Genomic DNA, 24,476 nt, shown 5'->3' with positions numbered 1-24,476 from the left:
CGGATCACACTTTAAACTGTAGGTCCAGTCCCGATTAGCCTTTCTGTGCATAAAGTGGATTTAAAATAACAATTCAATAAATCTTTTGTTCTGTAAGATAGCATAAATGGTTATGCATTATGCTGCTTAATACCTTTTTGCGTATTGTGAAATCAATCTGTTTTAGAATCCCCTTTCTTTGTAGCAACACACATTATGTGTGCTTGAGTTTTTGTATTTACCTTTTCACACAGAGTGTAATTTGATATCATTTCAATTAAGACATCTAGATGGCAGAGTGATCGAATTTCTTTACCCAGCATTGCCAACTCACCATTGTTACCTACCCAATCTATAGTCAGCTAACCTTTTCTCATGTTCACATTGAAAAACTGGATGCTGGTTAAGACTGGAAGTAAACTTAACTGATAATTGGCTATCTAAAAAGTTAACCAAACATTGAAAAACCGGCCATTGGTGTAATAAACTGTTACTTCAATCACACTTTACCTTATTCATTGTCGTGTATTATGTACAAATTGCAGCATACTCCATTACAAGAACATTAATTGTAATCAGCGTATCTTCCTTTTCGATATTGACCTGTGAAGAAGTTGGACTTGTCTTGTGTGTGTGTAAGGATTAACAATAAGAATGTACAATATTAAAAGAAAAAATAAATAATACAATATCAAAACGTTTATTTTGAAAACTAGCAGTACTATACAAACAACAAAATGAGTTAATATACGTATTTGTTGTACATTGTCACATAATGTCATATTATTGTCGATCACAGTGTTAAAAATCATGCTGCTACAAAAATGCTGTAAATATAATTTCTTACCAGTTGACATGTTTATTTTTATGTTTCAAAATAACATAATTACAGATGTCAAGACTAAGGTAGTCGAGAATGTCTTCACATTTTTGTTCAAGTTTCTTGTTGCATGAGTTATGTTATCAAAATTATTGTTTATGTCTTTAAATTAATCGTACGCACACACACAGAAACACAAGAACACATATCACTTTATATACACTGCAAATTAGCACACTTGAAAATCTTTCAGTTATTGATGTCTTTGTCATGTTAATGTTAGTCAGTCTTTTTCGTCAGTAAATGGCACGGGATACAACTGTATGTCACGTTATAGTGCAAATACTCGAACTCTTTAAGAAAAAATATGATAGTGAAAACAATATAATTCTTTTAACTATATACTGCTTACCTGATACTGATACTGCATACTGATTTACAAGCACAATAACAAGTGCAAGAGGAACTTTTCGGTACATGTTTTTTTTTTTTAATGTAAGTATCAAGCTTTCAGTTGTTACATTATAAACATGTCGACAACCTAACTCAATGGTGTTGTAGTGAACATTTTCTTTATATGTTGTTACAATGTTATTGGAGACCTGACAAAGAAAGGGTGAAATGCTTTGAAAAGATAATTGTGTTTATTAAAATGATAAGTAATCAATAGATCCTGTGTCAAGTTGCACGTTTCTAGAAGCTTTAAAATAGAATTAGACACACACAAACTATTAGTCTATATATTCACGACATATTGAGACCAGAATGCCTCTGGTATTTGTGGTTATTCGTCAAGTTGTACGTCATACTGTCAATATCTACGTCACATGTAGACAACAAAACAATTGTCTTTTATCAAGTCAGTAATACGGAAGTCATATACCTGAATCAAACATGATATGATATGATTACACGTTTGAGATTCAAAATGCTATTTACTCCAATCATTCACTAACCTTTGAAAAACGCATTTTTTAAATAACAAATAATAAATTCCAACATATAACATTAAAAATATCAAAAAGTAACCTTGTAATAAATAATGTATTTCATAATAAATATATCACCTGAAAGACTGAATGAATATTAATTACAATAAGGAATGTTTGTACTTCGAAAAGATCTTGTCACCACTGTACTATTTCACTGATGCGGAAGATTTCTTCTTTGGGTTTTCAGTATTATTTTGGCAGCTTGAATAAATTACAGATTTTCCTGTCGGATCCTGCAATATGAAAAAATATAGTATTAGTTTTCATAAAAATTTATCTTACAAGTTATTGTGTCGAAAGAGAATGTTATCAAACGGGTGTCTTGTATGAAACGCAATGATGTATAATATGTGTATTTATAAGGATGAATTGTTCAGATAGAGGAGCAAAAACATCGAGATACATTTACACCTTACTCACGACTTCAACCTAGGTTCCCTGGCTGTCAGGATCACGTCAGGATAATCACTTTCTCGAAGCCTAACTGAATAGGTTCCATGTGGTACAGCACATGTGTAATAAGGTGTTTCATAGTTCATTCATTTAGAAGTTCCTAGTTTAATTTCCTGCTACCATATGGCGTTTCTGTGTATTTGTTTCCTAACAGTAAACATTTCATTTGTGACCTCAGATATTGCAACAGAACACACGGGAACAAAGGTGAAATTATACAGGTAGGCCCACCCAGAATATTCAACGAACACGAATGCATGGTGCCACTTGAAGATTCATTCTACAGATTCTGAAGATTGAGGGTATTTCAGTTATAACATTTTCATGCAAATAATTTCTCACATTCCGCATTAATTTATATCGAATTCATGTGAGAAAGCCTTAGTTGAAAAAAAAGGCACCTTGTTGTTCTGTGCAAATTTGTGAGGTCCTCCAAGTTACGTCAGACAAATTTCCTCTAAAATCAAATTTGTTTTCAGTCGAAGTTGGTGTACGTTTTACCAAAAGACTTATCATTTACGTCTGCATGCAGGATATTTAGTAATTATTATTAGAGCACTAGGTGAAGAGAAGGTTTAGGCGTTTACTAAACTAATGAAGAGAAATATGATAAATCCCCCCATCCCAATGCAAGAGGCAGCATCTGAGGATCCAACACTTTGAAGTATAGAGTAGGGGAGAGGATCTTTCTTACTCCCCTTTCAAAAATATTACCCTATAAAAACTATAAAACTAAGAGCAACATTACAATATACTATAAATATACGCGTACGTATGTTCTGAAAGAACATCAGCTTTATTTCTGATTTTGAAATAAAACCGCGTCTCCCCTTTGTAAATTTGGAACTGTAATCTCATAGATATTATCTATTAGGTGAATAGATACTTTAGAAACATTTACTAACATTATATATTAAAATAAAATTGTTAACATAGTGGACAATGAGGGTGGGCAAATGTAACTCTGAATCCTTGAGGTATTTGAGGGGTTATGAAGTCCCTCGGACAAACACATGCACACACACACACACACACACACACACACACACACACACACACACACCATCACACACCCACACACACACACACACACACACACACCCACACACACAGACAGACAGAGAGAGAGAGAGAGAGAGAGAGAACATGAATGTGGAAGGGTTTATCGCATACACAAGATACTGTAGGAAGAAAATCAAATGATTAACATTGAGGAAATACCTCGACTCCAACTTACAGAAAACATTTAAGGGTTCTGCTGTTGCTGTTGGCCTCTGTACACCAGCTGTTGTGGATCCCAGTTTGCTGGTTGGGGCTGCGTCTCCACAAAGCTTCTTCCATATGCGCTTCCACCATGGCCGTAACTTTCATGTGAATAGTGTGGGTGGCTGACTATTTCGTAGGTGACTGCCTTCTGGTGGCTGAAGAGTTTCTTCAGGCCGATGATTGCGGACAGGAGAAGAGCGATCTTGGCAATGAGGAGGGCTTTGCCGGCCAGCAGAGCCAATTTACCCAAGGCAATTGGGATCAAAGTGGCAGCCTTCAGTTTCAACCCGATCAAAAGTGGTAGCAACATTTTTGTTTCCTCTAGAAGTGAAAAAAAGAATAATCATAAGTTTTGAGAAACTAATATAGTACTAGCATACAAGGAAAATCATTATGACATGCATATGGTTAAGAGTATCTTTAGTTTTGTACCTCATTTATTTACTTAGAATGTAACATGAAACTCAATACAAGTTGCTTACCAGACGGGATCAATAATATGTTCATAAATTATACAAACAAACCTACAAAATGCAGAGTAAAACAGAAAGGTGACTTTTCGAAAACTCCAGAGGGGGGATTTCAGTAACACTTTTCGAATCATAGCAATTTAATATAGCATGCCTTCAAATATGCAAGCCCTATATAGTGAAAGATGGACGTATACGCATTTAACTGCAACATATATAATATAATAATAATGAACAAAGAGACTGCTTTGTATGAGATATGGTACAGACAAGAACACTTCTAACCCCCACTGACTGTCAATGGAACCATTACAACCCAGAAGTGTCCCTGACTGTACATAGTTATAAATATAAATTTAGAACAATATTGTTTGTTATAATTGCTTGTATGTAATTTGTTATAATTTACAAATGGGAATTCAGTGCATAATATTAAAAAATACTAGTGTAATATCAGGTCATATCAGTTGTGTTGCAGCTAGAGGGGCAAGCATAACTGCGTTTAGAAAGGAGAGAATTATATCCCCAAAGCTTTTACATGTTTCGAAAATTAAAAACAAGGCATAACTTCCGTACTTCACGTAAAAGTTCAGAGTAAAACCAGAGAGAGAAAGGAATTCTGGCACTAGAAAGAAAAAGGAGCATTGGAAACGACGAAAGAGAGAGAGAGAGAGATAGAGAGGAAAGAACGGAAGAATGCATTGTGGTTATCGATTTAGATCATGTTATCTTTTCGTTATAAATAACATCTACTTCACATTCTAACACAAAAAATTGACAACTAAATTAAAAAGTACATTACTTCGGAGACAACTTCAAGTGGCGCCACTAGTGAAAAATTTCGAGTGAAGAGCCCATTTCAGGTATATTTGAGTGATAACTTAGCAGCGTGTTTCTCGTACGTGCTGACACCACTGCTGAGAGATTAATAAAACCAATCGTAGAGTGCACAAATTTTGAACCAAGGAAATGCACTTTGACTTCAATTCACAATTATTTGTGTTTGTGTATCTAAAATAATTCCATTAAATTGTGTAATTTGTGTGGTGTGTTCGGTATCAGTATCACATTCAATGTGTTATAATCAAGAAGTTCCGTGTTGAAAAATAAACTGTGTTGCTGAACCTACCGAAAGACAAGCATCTCGTAGAATGACTTCAATGGTATTGCTTCCTTGCGTGAAAAGGTAAGTGTGCTTTTACGTACTTAACTTTCTCGATTTTTATGTACTACACGAACTCTGATGAGACTGAAAGCAATAAAATTTTCATTTATTCCATTCATTGTTTACAATTATCAGAAACACATAACGCTCGTTCTTACTAACATGTTATTCTTGAATTAAAGTTGATCTGCAGTGCAATAAGCATTAGGTTACACATCGCATCAATTTGATAGAAGTTTGAGAAGCTGGCGACTTTGTATAAGTAGCCTCAAAACAGGTCCTATCACACCGAAGCAGTGGATCAAATTAATTTTTATCGTCTTGGATGTGAATCCCGTACGATTACTCACAAACTACTTGAGATGTAAGCATAAAACTTGTCACACTGAAAGGTTTACTATACATAATACTGTATCTTGATCAGTGTGTCCGTCCGTCTGTCTGTCTGTCTGTCGAGAGATATTAAGTAAAAAATCGATGTCGAAACTTTGATATCTGAAGTTCCTTTATTTTATGCGAATTTTCTTTATCCAATGTAATCAACTTATGTGCGCAGAGGCTAGTCATGTGAGATAAGTTATTCCGTTGATTTGTGATCAGAAACACATAACGCTAGTTTTCACTAAAATGTTATTCTGGAATCAAAGTTGATCTGCAGTGCAATAAATATTAAGCTACATTGTACCAGTTTGAAAGAAGTTTCACATCAGAAGTCAATGTAACTTGGTATTACTAGCCTCAAAACAGGTCCTTACACATTGAAGAAACAGATGCATATTGTTTGGTTGGGTTCTCCGCATTGACAGGAAGTAACTTCGCTGCACTTTTTGACTCTCTTTGCACCCGTGTGTTTAGTTGGTTACAAAGTGCAACGTCGAGTAGCCTACTTCGTTGATTTGACGTCACGTAGTACAATGAACTAGACGGGGCCAGTAGATACAGCTTGAAGCTGTGCCAAATGTTGATTCACGAGTACATGACCCGTGCGCATTGTCAATGAGCATTATTACTGACCGATATCAAGGTTGTTTCCTGCCGATTTGCGCGTATCGCTTGTAGGTGTTTTTTTTTTACTTCAGGTTCACACTTATTGTTGTATTTTTAATTTTACTCGCGGGAGCAAGTCTGTGTGAGGTGTTCTAGCTTGTTTTGTGGAAATTTTTACTAATTTCGGGATTTGATTTGATTGCTGTGTGCCTTAAAGTATGTGAAGGTCACTTCCTGCCCCCTTTTTGTAGTCGTAATGCTACGCTTCTAATAAGATCAGACCCAGCAACTCGGGCACCCGCCAGATAAAAATAATTGATCGTGTGTGATTTATTACGAATTTATAGGACTGTGCTTCCAATCAATCATCTAATCAGATGTTTCCTGACTTTTGACTGTTTTGACATAATTCAAAATATCCAAACTATTGAAATCATATCCTTAAAAAGGCACACTTACAGAAAATTGTGTTAAAATATTTCAATGAAATAGTTAATCTGCACTATTTGTTTAATTATAGGATGGAATCATGATGTGGAAATATTTTGTGTGAAACGATGTATATTCGTTACAGAACCAAAATTCAATGAAAGGTAAACAAAACAGAATTATGTTATTAGATATGATTAAAAATTGTCACTTTTATAAGTAAAATAATAAGTTTATATTGAACATAGCTATTTTGTAATTAAATATAATGAACACGGCACCAGTGGCACATCGGAAATGAGAAGAAACACTATTTTAGAAAATTCTATTATCATTTCGTAATTCTGTTTTAGCCTTCAACATGTTTTACTTATTGATCTTAGATTATTGCAATACTCATTCTTGGGTCTGTAGATAGATATGGCAGCAAGGGTCGACTATTATCTGCGGCTAGGAATGTCGCGATATTATATTTTCGTTGTTTGAAACACCAGTACGTTAACACTGTGCCTATTCATTCTCTGGATTGGGATATATGGAGCAAACAATAGCAGCGATTACGTGCTAAAACTCCGGGGCAAGGACAGTTTACTTTCTCTTGGTAGACAAAGCTTAGCAGGGACAAAAACTAGCAAAAGAAGGGGGGGCATTGCCCATCCTAATCGTCGACACTGATAGCAAACTTCATGAATATTAAGACAAAATTCTCTGCCAAAGCTACAAGCAATACATTATGAATAGTACAATGTTCTAATCAGTACCCATGAAGCATACCACTATTACACAGTAAAGCCCAATGGTACTGATGCAAAGAGAGACATCGAATTTGTTGTTCTGGATTTCACGAAGGGTTGATCCGATTCTGTCCTATCCTAAAGTATAGAAAGAGAGAACACTTTTTTCACCCGTGAACTCCCCTTCCTATCGCTCTCTCTCTCGTGCTTTTTCATAACTCTGAACTTAGTACTTTGCAGTGGAACTTTTCTGATTGTTCCAATTCAGCGCCTGCCGCAACAGGAAGGAGTGCCGGTACATTTATTTGCTGATTCGTTGGCTAGTTTTTTGAGGCCTGGGCCTCACTGTTGCAGCCTATCATATGAATGATCCAAATATAATCGCTGATAAACATCTGGACGGGATCGTGTTCTTTCGGGTTCGAGAAAAGAAAGTCAACCAGGACACTCGAAAGGCAAACACAACTTGATAAATATTCAACACGTTGAAAGCCATAACTCTGGCATTCCGGACCTGGCACGCCTTTGGGTGGAGAAGGGTGACCAGTTCTTGATTTTGGACACTGCTCTCCTTCCTTAAAACCAAAACAGGAGTAGGAGGAGAGAAATACTTTGGGGAGATGGTCAGTAGGACTACAGAACCACTCCTTGTGGAGGACTGGGTCAACAAACCGGTTTAAAGAGTTCTTTCATGAACATTCCTCTCCTGACAGTTGTAATACAAGGAAACCTGTAACTGTACCTCCCCCTCCCACTGCTATAGTTTTCCCCCCCCCCTCTTGTTATAATTTAATTTCCTTCTTCGTTTCTCCACGTCTTCTCGGTAAACCTTTACGTCAGCGAGCAGATGTCTAACGTGACCTTGTTTTTACAAGTGACCCAGTGACCGAAAGAAATGTTAGTGGAACTGAGGTATTAAGATCAAACATCAATTTTGATGAATCGACACGTAGGGAAAGGGGGAAAAAAAGCTTGAATACAATAACAGGTAGAGAGGGAAAAAAACCTAACCCTTTGCTACTGACCGCCAATTCGCATAACAGGACTGCCTGCTTAACTTGATCATACAGGATTGCGTCTTGGTATTAATGACTCTATTATTTACCGTTATCTTGGTGCACGTTCTGATTGGTCATCTCGCCTGTGCGCAAGCCAAAAGATGATCCAGTTCGATATAATCTACAATATTGGCACATGGGACTTCAAAGTTTTTAAATAGGTTAGGGTACAAGGCTGTTCAAGTTAACACTCAAACACTAAGTAGTATTGATCCCTGCTAAATTTTACTGCTTTGCATATAATAATATTTTGTAAGCAAAAAATAAAATTGTATATATTACACTTTTGGCAACAGGAAAATTATCCCATACTCTGTCACTACAATAATAAAAATTTACTGTAGCGCAGTAGAATAGCTTAATTAAAGTGTGGCAGGTCTTCAGACTTAGTGTTGATAATAACAGTAACACTAATAATAATCAATTGAATGATCAATAGTATTATTCAATAATAATTATGTCGATTTTTCTTTCAAACTTTTTGTTTGTTTGTCATCCTTGTTGGGAGATGGCGCAGTTGTTGCGTCGTCGCCTTGTAATCAAGGGGTTCCGGGTTCTATACCCGACGGAGGCACATAGTATTTCGGATCCCATTTTAAACTGTAGGTCTAGTCCCAATTAGCCTTACTGTGCATAAAGTGGACTTTTTAAAAACACCAAATCAACCAATTGTTGGGAAATGACAACAGTGTTTTATCAAATGTTTTTAACTTTTTGCGAATAGCTGGTCTCTTCCGCTGTCTGTGAGGATTCTTTTTAATGTGTTGTGTTTGTCCTGTGCAGGTGCCTTTACAACCTTGCGCTTTCAGCTATTCACAAGGTGCTTTTTAGACCCCTTGTTTAAGTTTTAGATAAGGGGATATTTCCCCGAATACATTGAAGAGTGCAAAATAGCCTAAGGTGCCGACACATCCAAAAATGTTAATTCACTCAATCAATAATAATAGTCAATATTATTGTTACCCCCACACCCCCAATACGCCTTAATGACGTGGTGCTAAGCACAGGGGAGCACTTTACCTTTTTATTCAATCAAGGCGGCCTCTGTGGCGGAGTGGTTAGCACAACGCGCCACAACGCCAGGGATCCCGGTTCGAATCCAGGCCTTTGTAAGTGTCGCCTCATCAATTTCATCATATCCTCACTCCTCATCGTCGCGATTGGCCAAGAGTGGCAGAAAAGCGATGCTAAATAACGAAAATCAAATCAAATTATCCAATAAAAATATTGAATAGTCCATAGTAACTCTAATATCGATGCCTTAATGTTAGTGTTAGATCCCTCTATTCCGTTTTAACAACAGAAGTTTTGTTTACATTATCTGAGCTCTGAGATTTGAAATACTACTCTTCGTTTGATTTAACATTGTATTCTTGCAGTTCATTGCTTAAAGCAGCTGCTCTGTAAGCTACAGTGTTAGTTTAAACTGGTTATATAAAGCAGAACAGAAATTCTGGGCCTCATCGATGGCGTAGTGGTAACTTCGTTGCCTTGTAATCAAGTGGTCCTTGGTTCGATACCCGGTTTGGATTCCACTTTAAACTGTAGGTTCAGTCTCTAAGCTTGTCGGTGAATTTAAGTACTAAGTGACTTAAAAACAACACTTCATACTTACGAACAGAAATTCTATCTCACGATAGTCAAATCCATATGTGCAGTGTAATTCTATGGCACTTCTCAGTTGGTAAAACATTTATTTAGCAAGAACGGGACTGTCTCAGAAAGACCATTGCAATGGTCTTTAATTACCAACAGCAGCTTGTTTTGCCTTCATGGTGAAACGCTCTTTCTAGCACGTGCGAATCAATCAGCCTCGCTTGGTGGGATGCTATAAGAGCTGTCCAGCTTGCAGAAGAAAGATCCTTTATGGTCTGTTATTAAGACGAGTAAATGAGGGCAAAAATCTTTCTTCTGAGTTTAATGGCAAAACGTGGTGTTACAAGAGCAGAATAACAGTGATGAATGCACGTAAGACGGTAGCTTGAAAGCCTCTTATTAAACGGCACGTGGTCGCTTTCAAACGCCCTGATTAACAGTTGAGAAGCTTGGAAATTTGTCTTGGACAGGGCCGCTTAAACTGCGGTCCGCGGGTCACATCCAGCCCACAATGGATATTTATTTGGTTCGTCTTATATACATGAAATCTCTACTTTCATTGATGCTGATCACATCACCCTCACTCACGACCGGATCAAGAAAGTGTGGGGTGTTAGCCCCACACCCCCTATATGCCTTCATGGCATGGTGCTATGCACAGGGGAGCACTTTACCTTTTTTTAACTTTCATTTTTAGGCATTATATTTAACGCAAATAAAATGTAATATGGCTTGCGACAAATCGTGCCAATCAGTGATCTATTCACATACCCCAAATTCCTCAACACGCCTTAACATTTTTCACAAAACCAATTTATTATCAGTTTGGCTCTCAATTTACTCTTACACTCCCAGATGGAAAATTATGGAGAAACTTCAGACTTGAATAATATTTCATGTTTTTAGTATTTAATCTATCATGAAATGGATCTATATGACACAATCCTAAGGTTATTGAGAACATATAGCTCTGGCAGCGAACGATAGACAATTTCTGTCGACCTTCATGACAAAGTTGTCAGCAAGGAATACAGAGGTGTAATTTTGGAATAGATGTATCATTGTGTTTGCCGCATCATTCGTTTCATAAGTTCATCTTTCATCCTCATCTTCGTAATTAAACTAAGAAAAGCGACGTAAAAAAAAGCTGGCAATTCGTGACTAGCTAGGTAGTGCTGTGCGATATCGATTTTTGATATCGAAGTTCAATATTAATGGAATATCGACATTTTAACATGTCGATAATGATGCCGTAATACCAATATCGATATACCGAGGTCGATATCCTTACGTTATCGACGCTTTGATGCTTAGTAAATATCACTCAAAATCGACATATCGCCCATTCCTTTTCGTCACTTTACCGGCGGCATCGGGCAGAAGTATGAGTAACAGAAAGTACTTCATCTGATCCTCCCCCCTTTCTTTCTGGGTTTATCCCGTGAAAAGAGATTTGGGACACGCAATTTCTAAGAAAAGCCAAATAGTTCTCCATCGATTCTCGACCTCCAACAAATGCTTCAAAAGTGTGTGGGTGTATCAATGATTTTTCAGAGTCACTTTCTCAGTTAAATTTGAAAATTGTTGTGTGGGAGTCCAAACAGGCTTTAGTCAAAAGTGGCAGGAAAGCGAAGTAAAATAAACCAAATCAATCAATCAAGTATAATATAATGTAGATGGTAGATACGCTTTTCTAAGAACGGTTTTAGATACATAGAACATTTAGATTAAGATGCAGCTGTAAAGATGACTCAACCCTTGCGGGCACATTCGAAGTTCGTCAACTTTATGCTGAGATAGGCTATTCGGTACTTTGCCTACACAGCTTAAAGTGGTATCCTAACCACTGAGATGTACCTCCACAGTATTAACACTGCCCCATTGAAAGGGAAGGGAATATTCAGTGAACACCAACATTGCATCTAAAGATTCAGTAATATAAAATAAAATATAAGGGTTTTTAGAATTATTATTATTATTATTAAATTATAGAATGATATATTGAAACAACATGGAGAAGTCTCTTAGAGAAACATACTCTTTGTTTTTAGTTATTACTGCCAAAGGAGTTAAGGAAAGAGAAGTTCCTTCAAATTTAGAATCCTTTCGAAGGCATTGTTTCTGAAGTACTGCGCATGCTCTTGTTTCCTCATTGTCGCTATTATCTTCCGCATTACTACGGGACAACAATGCTTCGCGTAGCATCGTAAAGAAGCAACCTATTGTGCTGTACAAAGAATGATGCACCTGTAACTAATGATGACTTGCAAAGGGAGAGCATTACATTGTAAAAAGAGTAATAAAGAAAAGAACTGAATGAAGGCCATCATCAACTGTTGGCAGAAGAATGGAAAAGAATACAGTTATCCTTTCTTGGAATTCGTCTTGGTGTGTGAGGTGGGAGTGGGCGTGCTTGTAACAGGGAAAGGGTAGAAGAGTTGTTGAAGTCTTGAATAACAAATTTGCGGTTTTAAAATCTTCTTTTCCAACACATAAATTTTCCAAGGTGAGGAGGCTTGCCTAAGGTATTTTGTACTCAACTATACATTCAAAAGTTGCTGTTGTTATTGTTTACCGCAGAGCTGCTAAGGTTTGTTGTTTCTTAACACTAAATTTTGAATGACACTTAGTATTAACAAATATGGGCCCGAATATAGGTGGGGACTGTAGGGGGTTCTTCAACCAAGGGTCTCCATTTGCAAAAGATCCTGAACGGGGAAGAGAAAACATTTGAAAAGGGTCCAGAATGGGAAAAAATATTTTGATTTAAGACAAGGTTAATAATAACAAAACATTTGATATACTTGTCCTAAGAGTTACAACTAAAATTTATATATTACACACACATGTGCATATCAGTTGGGGTCACGAAGTTTTTAGCTTCAGGTCTCCACAAACCGTGGTCTGAATGAAAATTCACTCAACAAAACTACAGTCCATTGCCCACTTTACTCAACAAAACTACAGTCCATTGCCCACTTTACTTCAGACCTACAAATACAAATATAAGAGAGGGATGAAGGGGAAATTTTAACCCCATAATAGCCTGTTCGAAAACTTCCCCTGTTTTTCTTACTCCTTATTCTATGAGACTGGCCTATATGCGGTGATAGTGAAGGGACGTTACCATCTTACGTTTCTCTACAATCAGGCATTGTCGACAGGTGTACAAGTTATTGTTGATTGTTAAAGTTTTTTTTGAGGGAACGATAATTCCGCAAACATTTTACATATAATACCTTATGATATAAATAATAATAATAAAAAACTTTCAATACTTATGCTTATGCTAAACTAGTGATGAAAATTCAACATTGCACTGAGCTAATGAATATTACGGATGTATTACGGACATGGATCTTTAGTGGATATTTTATTCTGATCTTATGCTTATATTATTGAAAGTTTTGAAACTACAAGAAAAACAACTCCTTTGATATTTTTTTTTGCAAACGTTGATTGGAGAGTAAAATTAATACATTGAACCACGACATCCTCTGTGGATTCGATATTCTACTTGTAGATGTCACTTTGTAATTAAGGATTCCAGTGTTCGATCTCGAAGACAGTAAACAGATTTCAGTTAAAAGACTGCAAGTCCAGACCCGATTTGTCTCACTACACAATACGAGCTTTGTAAGCATATATTTGAGAAAATGTGGCTTGCAAGTAATAAAATATGTGCGATCAGGAATGTACAGTCACCGGCAATAAAATTGGGACACCTAGATACTGATATACTTGCTTCAATGCCATGTGTTATATGTGGTGCCTAATTCTGAGTGAACTTCAATAGTAAATTTTCAATGGAAATTTCTGATGCCGCCGTAGAGTTAGGCAACACACATATCTTCTTGTAAAAAAGTTAGTATTTCAGGATCTAAGTGTCCCATTTTTATAGTTAGCGAATGTAGACGTTGTTAGTTACTATCAAGTTGAGGACTCGAACCAATATTCTTATACCCTAGGTTCGATTCTCGTCCGAAGAACCTCAGTCTACAAACTCTAAGTCTAATGTCCATTACACTGATAAGTCTCCGAAGTAAGTTCTACAGGGTGAGGCAAATGTCCTGTTAATGTCCACCACGGTCGCCAGACCTAACACGCATGGATTTATACTTGTGGGGACACTATATGGTGTACGTGATATGAGCCTGGACCACCTCAAATGAAAGATCACTGGCACTATCCCCGAAATCACCCCCATACGTCTTACGCAACTGGGAGCGTCGAATGCAGCAGATGGTGCACATATTGAACATAAATTGTAAATGTAACCTTTACATATCAATCTTGTGTATGTTTGTATGCACTTATTTGTTTTCCCATGTAACCTAACTTTTGTCTCACCCTGTATTTGAGTAATATATGGATACTTAAAGGCACTACTTACTCTTTCTGGCCTCGTCGCCTTCACCAAGTCCCATGTAGTCGGAAGCTTCATTGAGGGCTCTGCCGACAGTGTTCACAACACCCATGACGTCATCTCCACCAAGGTTCATGGTGATGGAGTGAGACTTGAGGAAATTCTGTACTCTGGAGGCGATCCAGGTATTCATCTGCGAGTCGTCGAACTTCCTCGGGGAACCATCCTCGGCGACGGATATGTCCGGGGTGCCGACGGCGGGTGCGTTGGGGTTCCTCACGATGGCGACGCTTTCTGAAAGCCTGTACGAATCCTTACTGAGAAGCTTGTCGACGTATGAGAAGAGCTTGAACTTGATGCAGGAGACGGTATCCTTCTGGAGGCACTCTGAGTATATCTTGTCGACCAGATCCTCGCTGGTGTGGGTCGGGATCGAGTTCTTGCTGAAGCCTCTTGCTTCCGGCTCGTCGGCCGGCAAGGCCGTGCTGCAGACGGCCACCAGGAGGATGCAAGGGGCTACTAACCAACGCGCCATAGCTAAACCCTAGGATCAAAACCACGCTGTCAGTCCGCCAAGTGGGCTCTATCGAGAATGAACGCTGAGGTGGACAATGTCGCGCTCTTATAAATCCGGTTCTTGATATTCCAAAAGTGCCGAAGGAGGGGATCACGGACAAGTTCAACGCATCACGATGGAAAGCGGATTTGGGCGAGGTGGAAGGAGGGAGAACGGGTCGGAGGAGAAAACGTCTACAAGAACACTTTTCACTTCCACACTATTTGGAACTCTTTTCTCCCTTTTTTTTCCTGCTACATAGACGCTCCTGTTCTCTTTAGTCCGTCGAAGGAGATGTGCTAAATGTTTCTTTCTCCCTGAAGGCGCTCTTGTTTTTTCCTCATTGAGAGTCAGCATGCTTACCCAGAAGAGGATCTTGTCTTATTCGTGTTTCCTGGGAATTGTGGATTCCGTGCTTCATTACCGGTACTAGCACTGATGTTTGACTTTCTCCATGTACACACGATGGCTTTGGGGATCCCCTTTGTAATGCTTGCCCACAAGGAGTAGAGGAAAGAGATGGGTCAAGCTCTCTTTAATCATTTACTGATGTATTACCCGAGGGAGTGCAGGCAGAAAACGCACTGTATTATTAAAACATTCCGATAATTTTCAATTACACAAATTATCCTTTTAGGAGTAATTGTGGTGATCAAGCGTTGACTTTTAATTGTTATATTTTTATGGGTATTTAGTAGAAAGATGCCCGTCACAAGCTTCTTGGCATAACCAATAAATAAATAGCCCTTAACAGGAAGTATGTGTCTGACAGACACGCATGGTTTTTCTTTTCGTTGTGCTGGCAACCCTGGATGTTTCTGTGAAGCGAGCTCCTCAATACCTTCATAATTTTTTTTTCTTAGTTTGGTGGTGTGATTCATTGTTGTCGGTCGCGCTTGTGTGTTAGCTGATAAGACCTTTTTTGTAACCTACCGTGTCTGAGAGGCACATACTTCCAATAACGTAAGTTTTTTTGCGTGTCCCGTGGACACATACTTCCAGTAGTGTAGTTTTCTTACACACAAGTATTATTGATGTTGATGATTAGAACTTAGTTATAATGGAGGAAGGACCTTCTACATCTAGGAAAAGGAAACTAAGCGATGTAGCTAAACTGGGTGAACCCAATTTTTGCGCCAAGGTTTTAAAAATGTGGGAAGAAGTGGAAGAAGAAGATGGGCTAGAAGAGGAGATGGAAGATCTATTTTCTGATGATGATTCCGATGTGGACTCCATGTTCATTCTTGTGACATATGGTTCTTCCACTGATGATGAAGATTGTCGTAATATCGAAGCTAGTATTTCGTCTGTAAGTTGCAGGACAAATAAAGAGAATGACGTTCCAGCTTTCTTTCAAGGTAAGGAAGGATATTCTTGGGAATCTAAAGAACCAACAAAGACTAGACGTGTTCCTCGTCAAAATATAATACGAGGAATTCCAAGCTTGACAAAGATTGTTAGAAATTTAGGTGAAAATCCTCAAATGGAAGATATTTGGTCTCTAATTTTTGATGACGACATTATTGATCATATTCTGTTGTGGACAAATGTAAAATTAGAGAAAACAAGAATTATAGTCAAAGAGCATCAAAAGAGCAATTACAGACCAACTCATAAGTGTGAAATAAAGGCACTTTTAGCTCTTTTTATGCTTACATCAATTTGTAAGTCTGGACATGAGGATATGGTTTTCCTATTTTCTACTGATTCTATGGATAGACCCATATTTAGATCAGCTATGTCAGTGAAGCGTTTCTAAATTTTGTTACTCTGCCTCTGATTTGACGACTCTCAAACAAGAGAAACACGGAAGGAGACAAACAAAGTTGCATTTTCATAAAAAAAGAAAAGTTTTTCTCAATAATAGTTATTTTTTCTTACGTAGCACTTGCGTTGTGTATGTATTTTGAAATAAATTTTATAATATTAGATTATAAGAATAAATCTATGTAATACTTTGCAAGGAAACAAAAGTTTCGGCGTTCCGTGTCTGTCAGACACATACTTCCAATTATGTAATAAAAAATCATACTTCCTGTTAAGGGATAGACAAGTATTTCCAATACCCGGGAGAGGGTTTTGTTTTGGTTTTTCACTCTAATTCGCTCAGATGTACTAGAAAATTAAAAAGAGAATGTGATAAGGTTAAACAGGAAAATATGGCACTAAAAACTAAACAAGTCTCTTTTTGGGGCCTCCCGATGGCGTAGTGGTAACGTCGTCGCTTTGTAATCAAGGGGTTCCGGGTTCGATTCCCGGTGGAGGCACATAGTGGTTCCGATCCAACTTTAAACTGTAGGTCCAGTTCCGATTAACCTTCCTGTGCATAACGTGGACTTAAAACAAAAACTCAAACAAGTCTTTTTCTTCTGATTAAATTTTGGTCACAAATAAAGGAATAGATTTAATGTTAATGTAGAATTAAGAGAATATAACGAGGTTAGTGTCCACTCCGGATTTTAGGATATAATTTTAAGATGTCTCCTCATTTTGAATATTTATGTATAATGAGGAAAATATATTGAATGTCTTTATAATGAGACAATAGGAAAAATATCATTCATTTATGCACATTTCTTAGTCTCAGATAGTAACCAAAATCACACAATTACTCATTCCAGTGTGTCTTTGCTGACAATTTCATAAAGGGAGATTAAAAAGTAAGAAATCGTCTTCTAATCCGCAAAGATAAATCACATGTGCGTTTCTTACTGATAGGCTAAGAATCTGAAAAGCATAATGACTTTTCAATAATCAACAAATTCAAAAAAAAATCCAGAATGAGTTATTTGGTCACAATTCCTCGGTGACTGCGTTGAAGAATGTTTAATTGACCATATCTAAATATAGTTAGAATTTGACTGTATTTAGTTCTTCAATTTTGGCCTTGTACACTTAAACAAATGTGATATTTTTCAATACTTTCTAATTATGTGTTCAGTTGTCCAAAAATAAATGGAGTTTCTGAAATTTGGGAAATTTACAGTAATGTCAGTGTTTAATAGTGGCAATATTTAATTTCTGAAAATAAAATTTAACAAATTCTAGGGAATGATCAATTATGTACTGTTCTGAAGCAAATTTATAAATATCTTCCAGTTGGTAACTTGTTTAGAAATGTGTACTCTCCCCCATTACATAAACTGATATTAGCCAACCTAATATCATGAATTAGACGAGGATACCATTGCTATTACGTCTTATCAACATAAAGTGAGATTCATTTATGAATTAAAAAATGCTAATATTATCCAATTAATGATGATTAAGTGCTAGATTTCAAACATTTTAATCAACTGTTTTCTTATGGATTGTTAATCATGATGAACAGGTAGTATTATTGACTCATAAAGTTCAAAGTGTATGCTACCAGTTTCAAGGAAATCAGGCAATTGATATAGTACACTTGTAATAAGTCAATCACTTCCGTGTTGTATCATATAACAACGACTCAGTGTATTATAACAGTTTTCCAATAGGCACATGCACTTGTAATCCTCGCTGTCATGGAATTTAAAGTATAAATCACTTGTTCCATGAACTGTTTTGTATGTCCAACTAGGCAATCCTAAAAGAAAATCTGGAGGTGTACCTTGCGTCATTACTAGGGGCATGCATAATATCTCATTTTTGACGAAAAAACGAAATGTCAAAAAACACATTGTAGTGTTAATTTTTCATGTTTTTGAAAGGTGTGAGATGCATTTTGTTACCATGTTTTGTCACGAAATAATGCGAAATGAACTGCAAAATGCGAAATAAATTCTTAAACACGAAATTTAGGGTTTATTTACGGCCGGGACACCTTTCGAGGTCTGAATTATCCTGTGAGTTATGCAATTCACGGAAAATTGATTAATTCTACTGTTAAAATTGGAGAAGAAAAAATTGACTCTTTTACACAGAAATAAACTTAATACTCTGATAACTACATAAATGTGCTATTAGAAGTGAAATATTAACTTTGTGTAATAAGTGTAGTTCTTAAATCAAATTTAGGATTATATTCACAATTTTGAAACCAAAATGTATTTTTATGTACCACTTTTCATCCGTTTTATCACCGCTATAACACCGAAATTTTATTTTATTTACTGCTTTTGAACCCGAAATCGACTCCATTTTTATACCGAAATTTTGCTCTTTTATTTACCAAAATTATGTGCCTCTAGTCATTACATGTCACACTATGTTTGTGTTACGAATCCCGATGTCTATGGCATTTGAAATTTAGCTGCCACTCACAACTTATTCGGTGAAAACCGGTTTCGTTCATTTTATGATCTAGTTTTCATCACAAACTACAAAAAAAAAAAAAAACCTTGTTTATTCATGGAGCAGAAAAAATCAAAATAAAACTTTGTAGAAAAAAAAGGGCTCATTCTAGAACAAAACCATGCAATGATGCTACAGGAAAGGAGATGTGCTATTTTTTGTACAAGTGTAACGGTCAAAATGCTCTCAAAAAGTATTGAAAACTTGTTTTGCTTTTTGGATGCTTTCCAGAGATTCCTTGGCATCTATTTTGATCATGGGGAACGTTTCTTAATTATTACAAATCTAATCAATCTATAAGTAATTAGACCCTAGTCCTCCGTAAATTTGGAACATTGTCGTCTACAATCGTAATAAGACAAACTGCTTGGAACGTACAAGCAGTGACGGAATCAGAAACTACAGTTGGGTGGGGTGAATTTCATTCGGGTACCTCATCTCATCAAGAATCAATTATAAACTACACTTGCACTGTTTTATACGATAGGAACTAAGCAGACTTGCATGTGTTAGAGATTAGAGTATTGTTTTGCAAAAGTATGGGTCCAGGCCTGGAAACGATGGTTATTGAGTTTGAGTTTTGCCTTTTAAGTCCACTTTATGCACAGATAGGATAATCGGGACTGGACTATATGTTTAAAGTGGAATTCAAACCAGAATGTGCCTTCACCTGGTATCGAACCTGGGCCCACTGATTACACATTACCATTGCATCATCGGTGAGGCCCCGAATAGATGTTTATTACTGTATGTCGTTTATTACTCCCATTGCTAAGGTAAATTTAATAATCAGATATGAGGAGTATAGTGAATAAACAAAGAAAACAAGAAACTATTACCTAAAGGGATCTTTGAGGCATATTGCATAGTTGCTCGGATTCAAAGTCAAACTGTAGGTCCAGTTCCGATTATCATGAGCATAAAGTGATCTTAAACTTTGTGATAAAACAAGGAATAATAATATATCCGAAATTCTGGCAGCTGGGAGGGGCGATCACCCTAATCGGCCCCCCCCCCACCCTCCCCGTGGATCTGCGCCTACGTACAAGCAAGCTAAAATCAAGTAAAGTGGTGAACGAGGTGAGAAAATCTTGCTCGTGGAATCACATTTATTTGACCCCAAAACAGTGCTCGAAATGAAGGGAGGGAGGATGGTATTTTCCCAGCTAGCAAATTTTTACAACCCACCAATTCAAGCGCTGCTTCAAATCACATGCAAGACATACAATTGTACAGTAGGATGTATGTATACAAGCAATACTTGCCAAATTGTCCACGATTATTTTTATTTGCTTTTCTCTTTCATCCTACACCATAGGTAAGCCACAATCCTACCTAGGGCTACAAAATATCCAGCTATGGGGGTGGTAGGACCCCCTGATTGCAACACGACAGCCACCACTATGCCATCGGGGAGGTCATGTGTTTGTAAATAAAATACCATATAGGCCTACCTCCAACATACTTTAACACCCACCAAAAATTTACCAATATCCACGAAAGTCCAATTTATTGTGATTTTGCCAGTGTGATACCTCTACGCCCCTTTAAAAACGACCTTGAACCCCCACATGGAAAATTCTGGATACATATCTGAGAGAGGCCCCACCCCTCAACGGCCCTCGAGAAAGGACATTTCGGGAAGGACTCAAACCAGGTTGCTCATCATCACACATCTGCTTTCAGGGCAGTAACACTGACGGATCTAGAGTCACATTGCACTGGCATTCACACTGCACTCTTTTAATTCCTTGCAACTGCCTACGAAGGCGAGGCCCCAAAAAACCGGTCTCTGGACGATTTATGAGAGAGTGGACACAGCAGTGGGCCTTCTCTACCCTCAATTCCACTTCTGTCCAGTGTTGGCACATGGAGGGAAATTCCTTTCGGTGTAGGGAAATTCAGATAGCCTACAATTTTAGCGAAAAAGAAGGAGAGAATTTTAACTATAAATATTCAAAATTAGAGAGAAATTATAAGATATCCTATTCATGTGTATTAGAATTTAGTTCTCTTGATGTGAAATGCATTTGCATTTGCGATGCAAGTACGTAATTGGTTCCTTAAAAATGGATTTTAGGAAAACTATCTAATTTGGTTTGGGAACAATCGATGATTTCTCATTATCTCGTGAAATTATTTTAATAACTCAGCTAATGTTATCCTGATGCTAACTCTTTGTCACGAGAAATTTCCTATATTTTTCGCAGTTTTTAAAATGTTTTATCAGTATCAGATTTTTGTTATTGCCCCCAATTTTTCATGAACAGTTAAATGATTTCCAATATTTTTGCAAATTTGCATTTTCTTATGAATCAATAATAATAATAGTAATATTTCTTTAAGTGATGAGCATTGTATACAATACCAAGTGCAGCACTGTGTCAATGTGAGGAGTTACAAGATTACTGAATTCAATACATGTAAGTAATAGAAAATACACTACAATCTTATAGTTCATCATAGTGTAATATTCTACAAGACATGTTACTAACCATTTTTGAGAGATATTAGTATCGAGTTATTCCTCATATTCCATCTGGAATTTTATAAGATATACCGTATTATTTAAAAAGGTAATAACTATTTGGAAAAACAATATCTTCTGTACAAAACAGTTTGTTTTAACTTTTCTTGTAAGGTACTAATATTTAACTATACTAGCTATTTAGGATAGTGGTGTTCATAATAATTCCTTTTAAACTTAATACATAGTAACTTGATAAAATGTATCTCAATTAATGTTTCTAAAAAAACATAATTCATTACCATATTGAAGAATTTGATATATTAATGTATTTTCATTTTGAAAAAAACTTTTCATGAAAAGAATACAGTGTTCCGTTCAAATCTCCCTAATTTCAATTAATTACTGTGAACGAAGTACGATGAATTGTGAAAGAACTGCAACACCAAATGAAAGGCCAGATCTTCAAGTTTTGTTTTCATGACTTGAAGTTGTCCGTTTGCTCACTACGCAGCGCCACTGTCGCATAAATAGAAATGGCGACTGTTGAACAATGCGCGCAGGTAGTGGTGTGGTATGCTGAGACAAAACCTGTGATTGCAACGCAACGAAATTTCAGACGAGTGTACGGAGGAGTTGCACCTGATGCTAAATCAATTAGGCTGCAGTTTAGTAAGTTTCTAACAACCGGCAGTGTGCTAAAACAATCTGGTGGAGCTCGCCGTCGTGTGTCAGAGAAAAAGGTGGAAGAAATACGAGCGGGGTTTCCATACCAAATTCTTTGCGACGCGGCTTATCATCTGACTTCAATTGTTGCACAATCTGCACTTTATACGGATACAACCGAAGCCGCTTGTGCAGAACTCCATGCATTGTTGTTGGAGGCACTTTGAATTGCCTAGATGCCTGGGGGATGCATTTACTTGGGTTTCTCTAAAACCCCGCTCGAATTTCTTCCACCTTTTCCTCTGACACACTACGGCGAGCTCCACCAGATTGTTTTAGCACACTGCCGGTTGTTAGAAACTTACTAAACCGCAGCCTAATTGATTTAGCATCAGGTGCAACTCCTCCGTACACTCGTCTGAAATTTCGTTGCGTTGCAATCACAGATTTTGTCTCAGCACACCACACCACTGCCTGCGCGCGTTGTTCAACAGTCGCCATTTCTATTTATGCGACCGTGGCGCTGCGTAGTGAGCAAACGGACAACTTCAAGTCATGAAAACAAAACTTGAAGATCTGGCCTTTCATTTGGTGTTACAGTTATTTCACAAGTCATCGTACTTCGTTCACAGTAATTAATTGAAATTAGGGAGATGTGAACGGAACACCCGGTATATCATCTAATATCATATTTGTTCTTTGGTAATTTCTGAATGATAATAATAATCAATGCTTTTTTTTCTGAGAAGAAAGGTTCCGGTACTCAAAAACTGTTTTGTTATTGTTATTATGTTTATCATAAGAACTATTCATAATGTTATATTATGTTAAATCATCATGCATCTACATAGTTACACACACACATGTATTTCCGTAAAAGGAAATGTTAGTTTATATTCTCACCTATGAAAAGATGCCGGTATGGCGTACCGACAGAAAAAAAACACTGATAATAATAAATTTCGTGATCGATTTTTCAATTTATGTGAGTGAACGGAAAATGTATATGTAAAACAAAATTTCCTGCCTGGGAAAGAGGAATTGCGCTCGCTGGTTCTGGCAACACTGCTCCAGTCTAAACTTGGTTTCACTCCACGCATTCTTCTAAACTCGTCCAAAGGAGGCAACCCGACCATTATACTGAAACCACTGCAATTAAATCATCAAGAGCGAGGAATACGAATCCATCATAGAGGCTCATCAGGAAATTTTGTCACGGTTAGCGCCTGTTTATCTCGACGATTGAATCTTCCAAAATGAGGTCACTGATTGTTTTTATTTTTCATTTCTGTAGACTGGCTATGTGTAAAAAATATGTTAAAAATTCACGATTCGGACTGGAATTTTTATGAACCGGAAGAACCAAATATAGATTGCAGAGCGTTGATATGACTATCACATATATGCACACGTATGTTGTTGCTTATATAGGCAATGACAGCCAGTACCTTGATCAGAATAAGGTTCATTTACGTTGTTTTGCTGAATGATTAAGCTAACATGGAGACGCTACGGGTTGGAAAATTGAGTTTTGGACAAGAGATGGTCAGATCCGGATCCTGGCGGATCCGAAATCCGGATCCGGTTGGTTCCGGATCCTAAAATTTTTGGGATCCGGATCCGTTTTACCATCCCACATGAGCTTCTTTGGAAAGTAAGAATGTGTTTATGACATATTGTTACCTGCTAATATACATATATACATATATATATATATATATATATATATATATATATATATATATATATATTATACATACATACACATATACTATATATAGTGTGTGTGTGCGCGTACGCGATTTGTAATTAATTAATACACTTACAAGGGAGGTCTAAGTCTCCCCCTCCGATTTCCATGAAACTAGGCAGGAGTATAGAGGGGCCCAAAGAAGAAATACGTGTTTTTGTGTTTCAGCTAAAAAAACTGTTTTAGGGGGCAAAAACCCCCTCAAAGGTCAAGATGAAGACAAATTGACGCGGGGATCTGACCCCTGTGTGCCACTCCGATTTCCATGAAATTTGGCAGGTGTATGGAAACCACGTAAATATGTCATAGGAAGAAACAGGGGGTATAGGGCCTCTCTATACACCTGCCAAATTTCATGGAAATCGGAGGTGGACACAAGGGTCAGATCCTTACTTCAATTTGTCCTCATCTTGACATTTGAGGGGATTTTGCCCCCTAAAACAGTTT

At 37.2% G+C, this 24,476-nt stretch overlaps 1 protein-coding gene across 1 annotated transcript; it reads right to left on the bottom strand.

Moving 5' to 3' along the window:
* Window positions 1–663: 663 nt before the first annotated feature.
* Window positions 664–14,914, bottom strand: LOC146003146 (uncharacterized). Its single transcript, XM_083141328.1, has 3 exons — window positions 14,343–14,914; window positions 3,482–3,831; window positions 664–2,024 (listed from the first exon to the last, which is right to left on the bottom strand). Exons 1-2 carry the CDS (start codon window positions 14,848–14,850, stop codon window positions 3,491–3,493), a joined length of 849 nt encoding a protein of 282 aa, XP_082997454.1. The 5' UTR covers window positions 14,851–14,914; the 3' UTR covers window positions 664–2,024; window positions 3,482–3,490.
* Between the last annotated feature and the right edge of the window lie 9,562 nt (window positions 14,915–24,476).

The sequence above is a fragment of the Lepisma saccharinum genome, chromosome 19 (assembly GCF_977018435.1).
Source record: "Lepisma saccharinum chromosome 19, izLepSacc3.1, whole genome shotgun sequence".
Taxonomy (NCBI): domain Eukaryota; kingdom Metazoa; phylum Arthropoda; class Insecta; order Zygentoma; family Lepismatidae; genus Lepisma; species Lepisma saccharinum.
Note: the sequence above shows the minus strand (reverse complement) of the source record. Positions and strands in the feature narration are given on the sequence as shown.

Bases quoted from the DNA above. Each gene is read 5' to 3' on its own strand.
- LOC146003146 (XM_083141328.1), bottom strand. From the start codon at position 14,850: ATGGCGCGTTGGTTAGTAGCCCCTTGCATCCTCCTGGTGGCCGTCTGC. The intron at 3,832-14,342 runs GTAAGTAGTGCC...TTTCACTTCTAG, and splicing joins AGGCGACGAGGCCAGAAAGA to AGGAAACAAAAATGTTGCTA.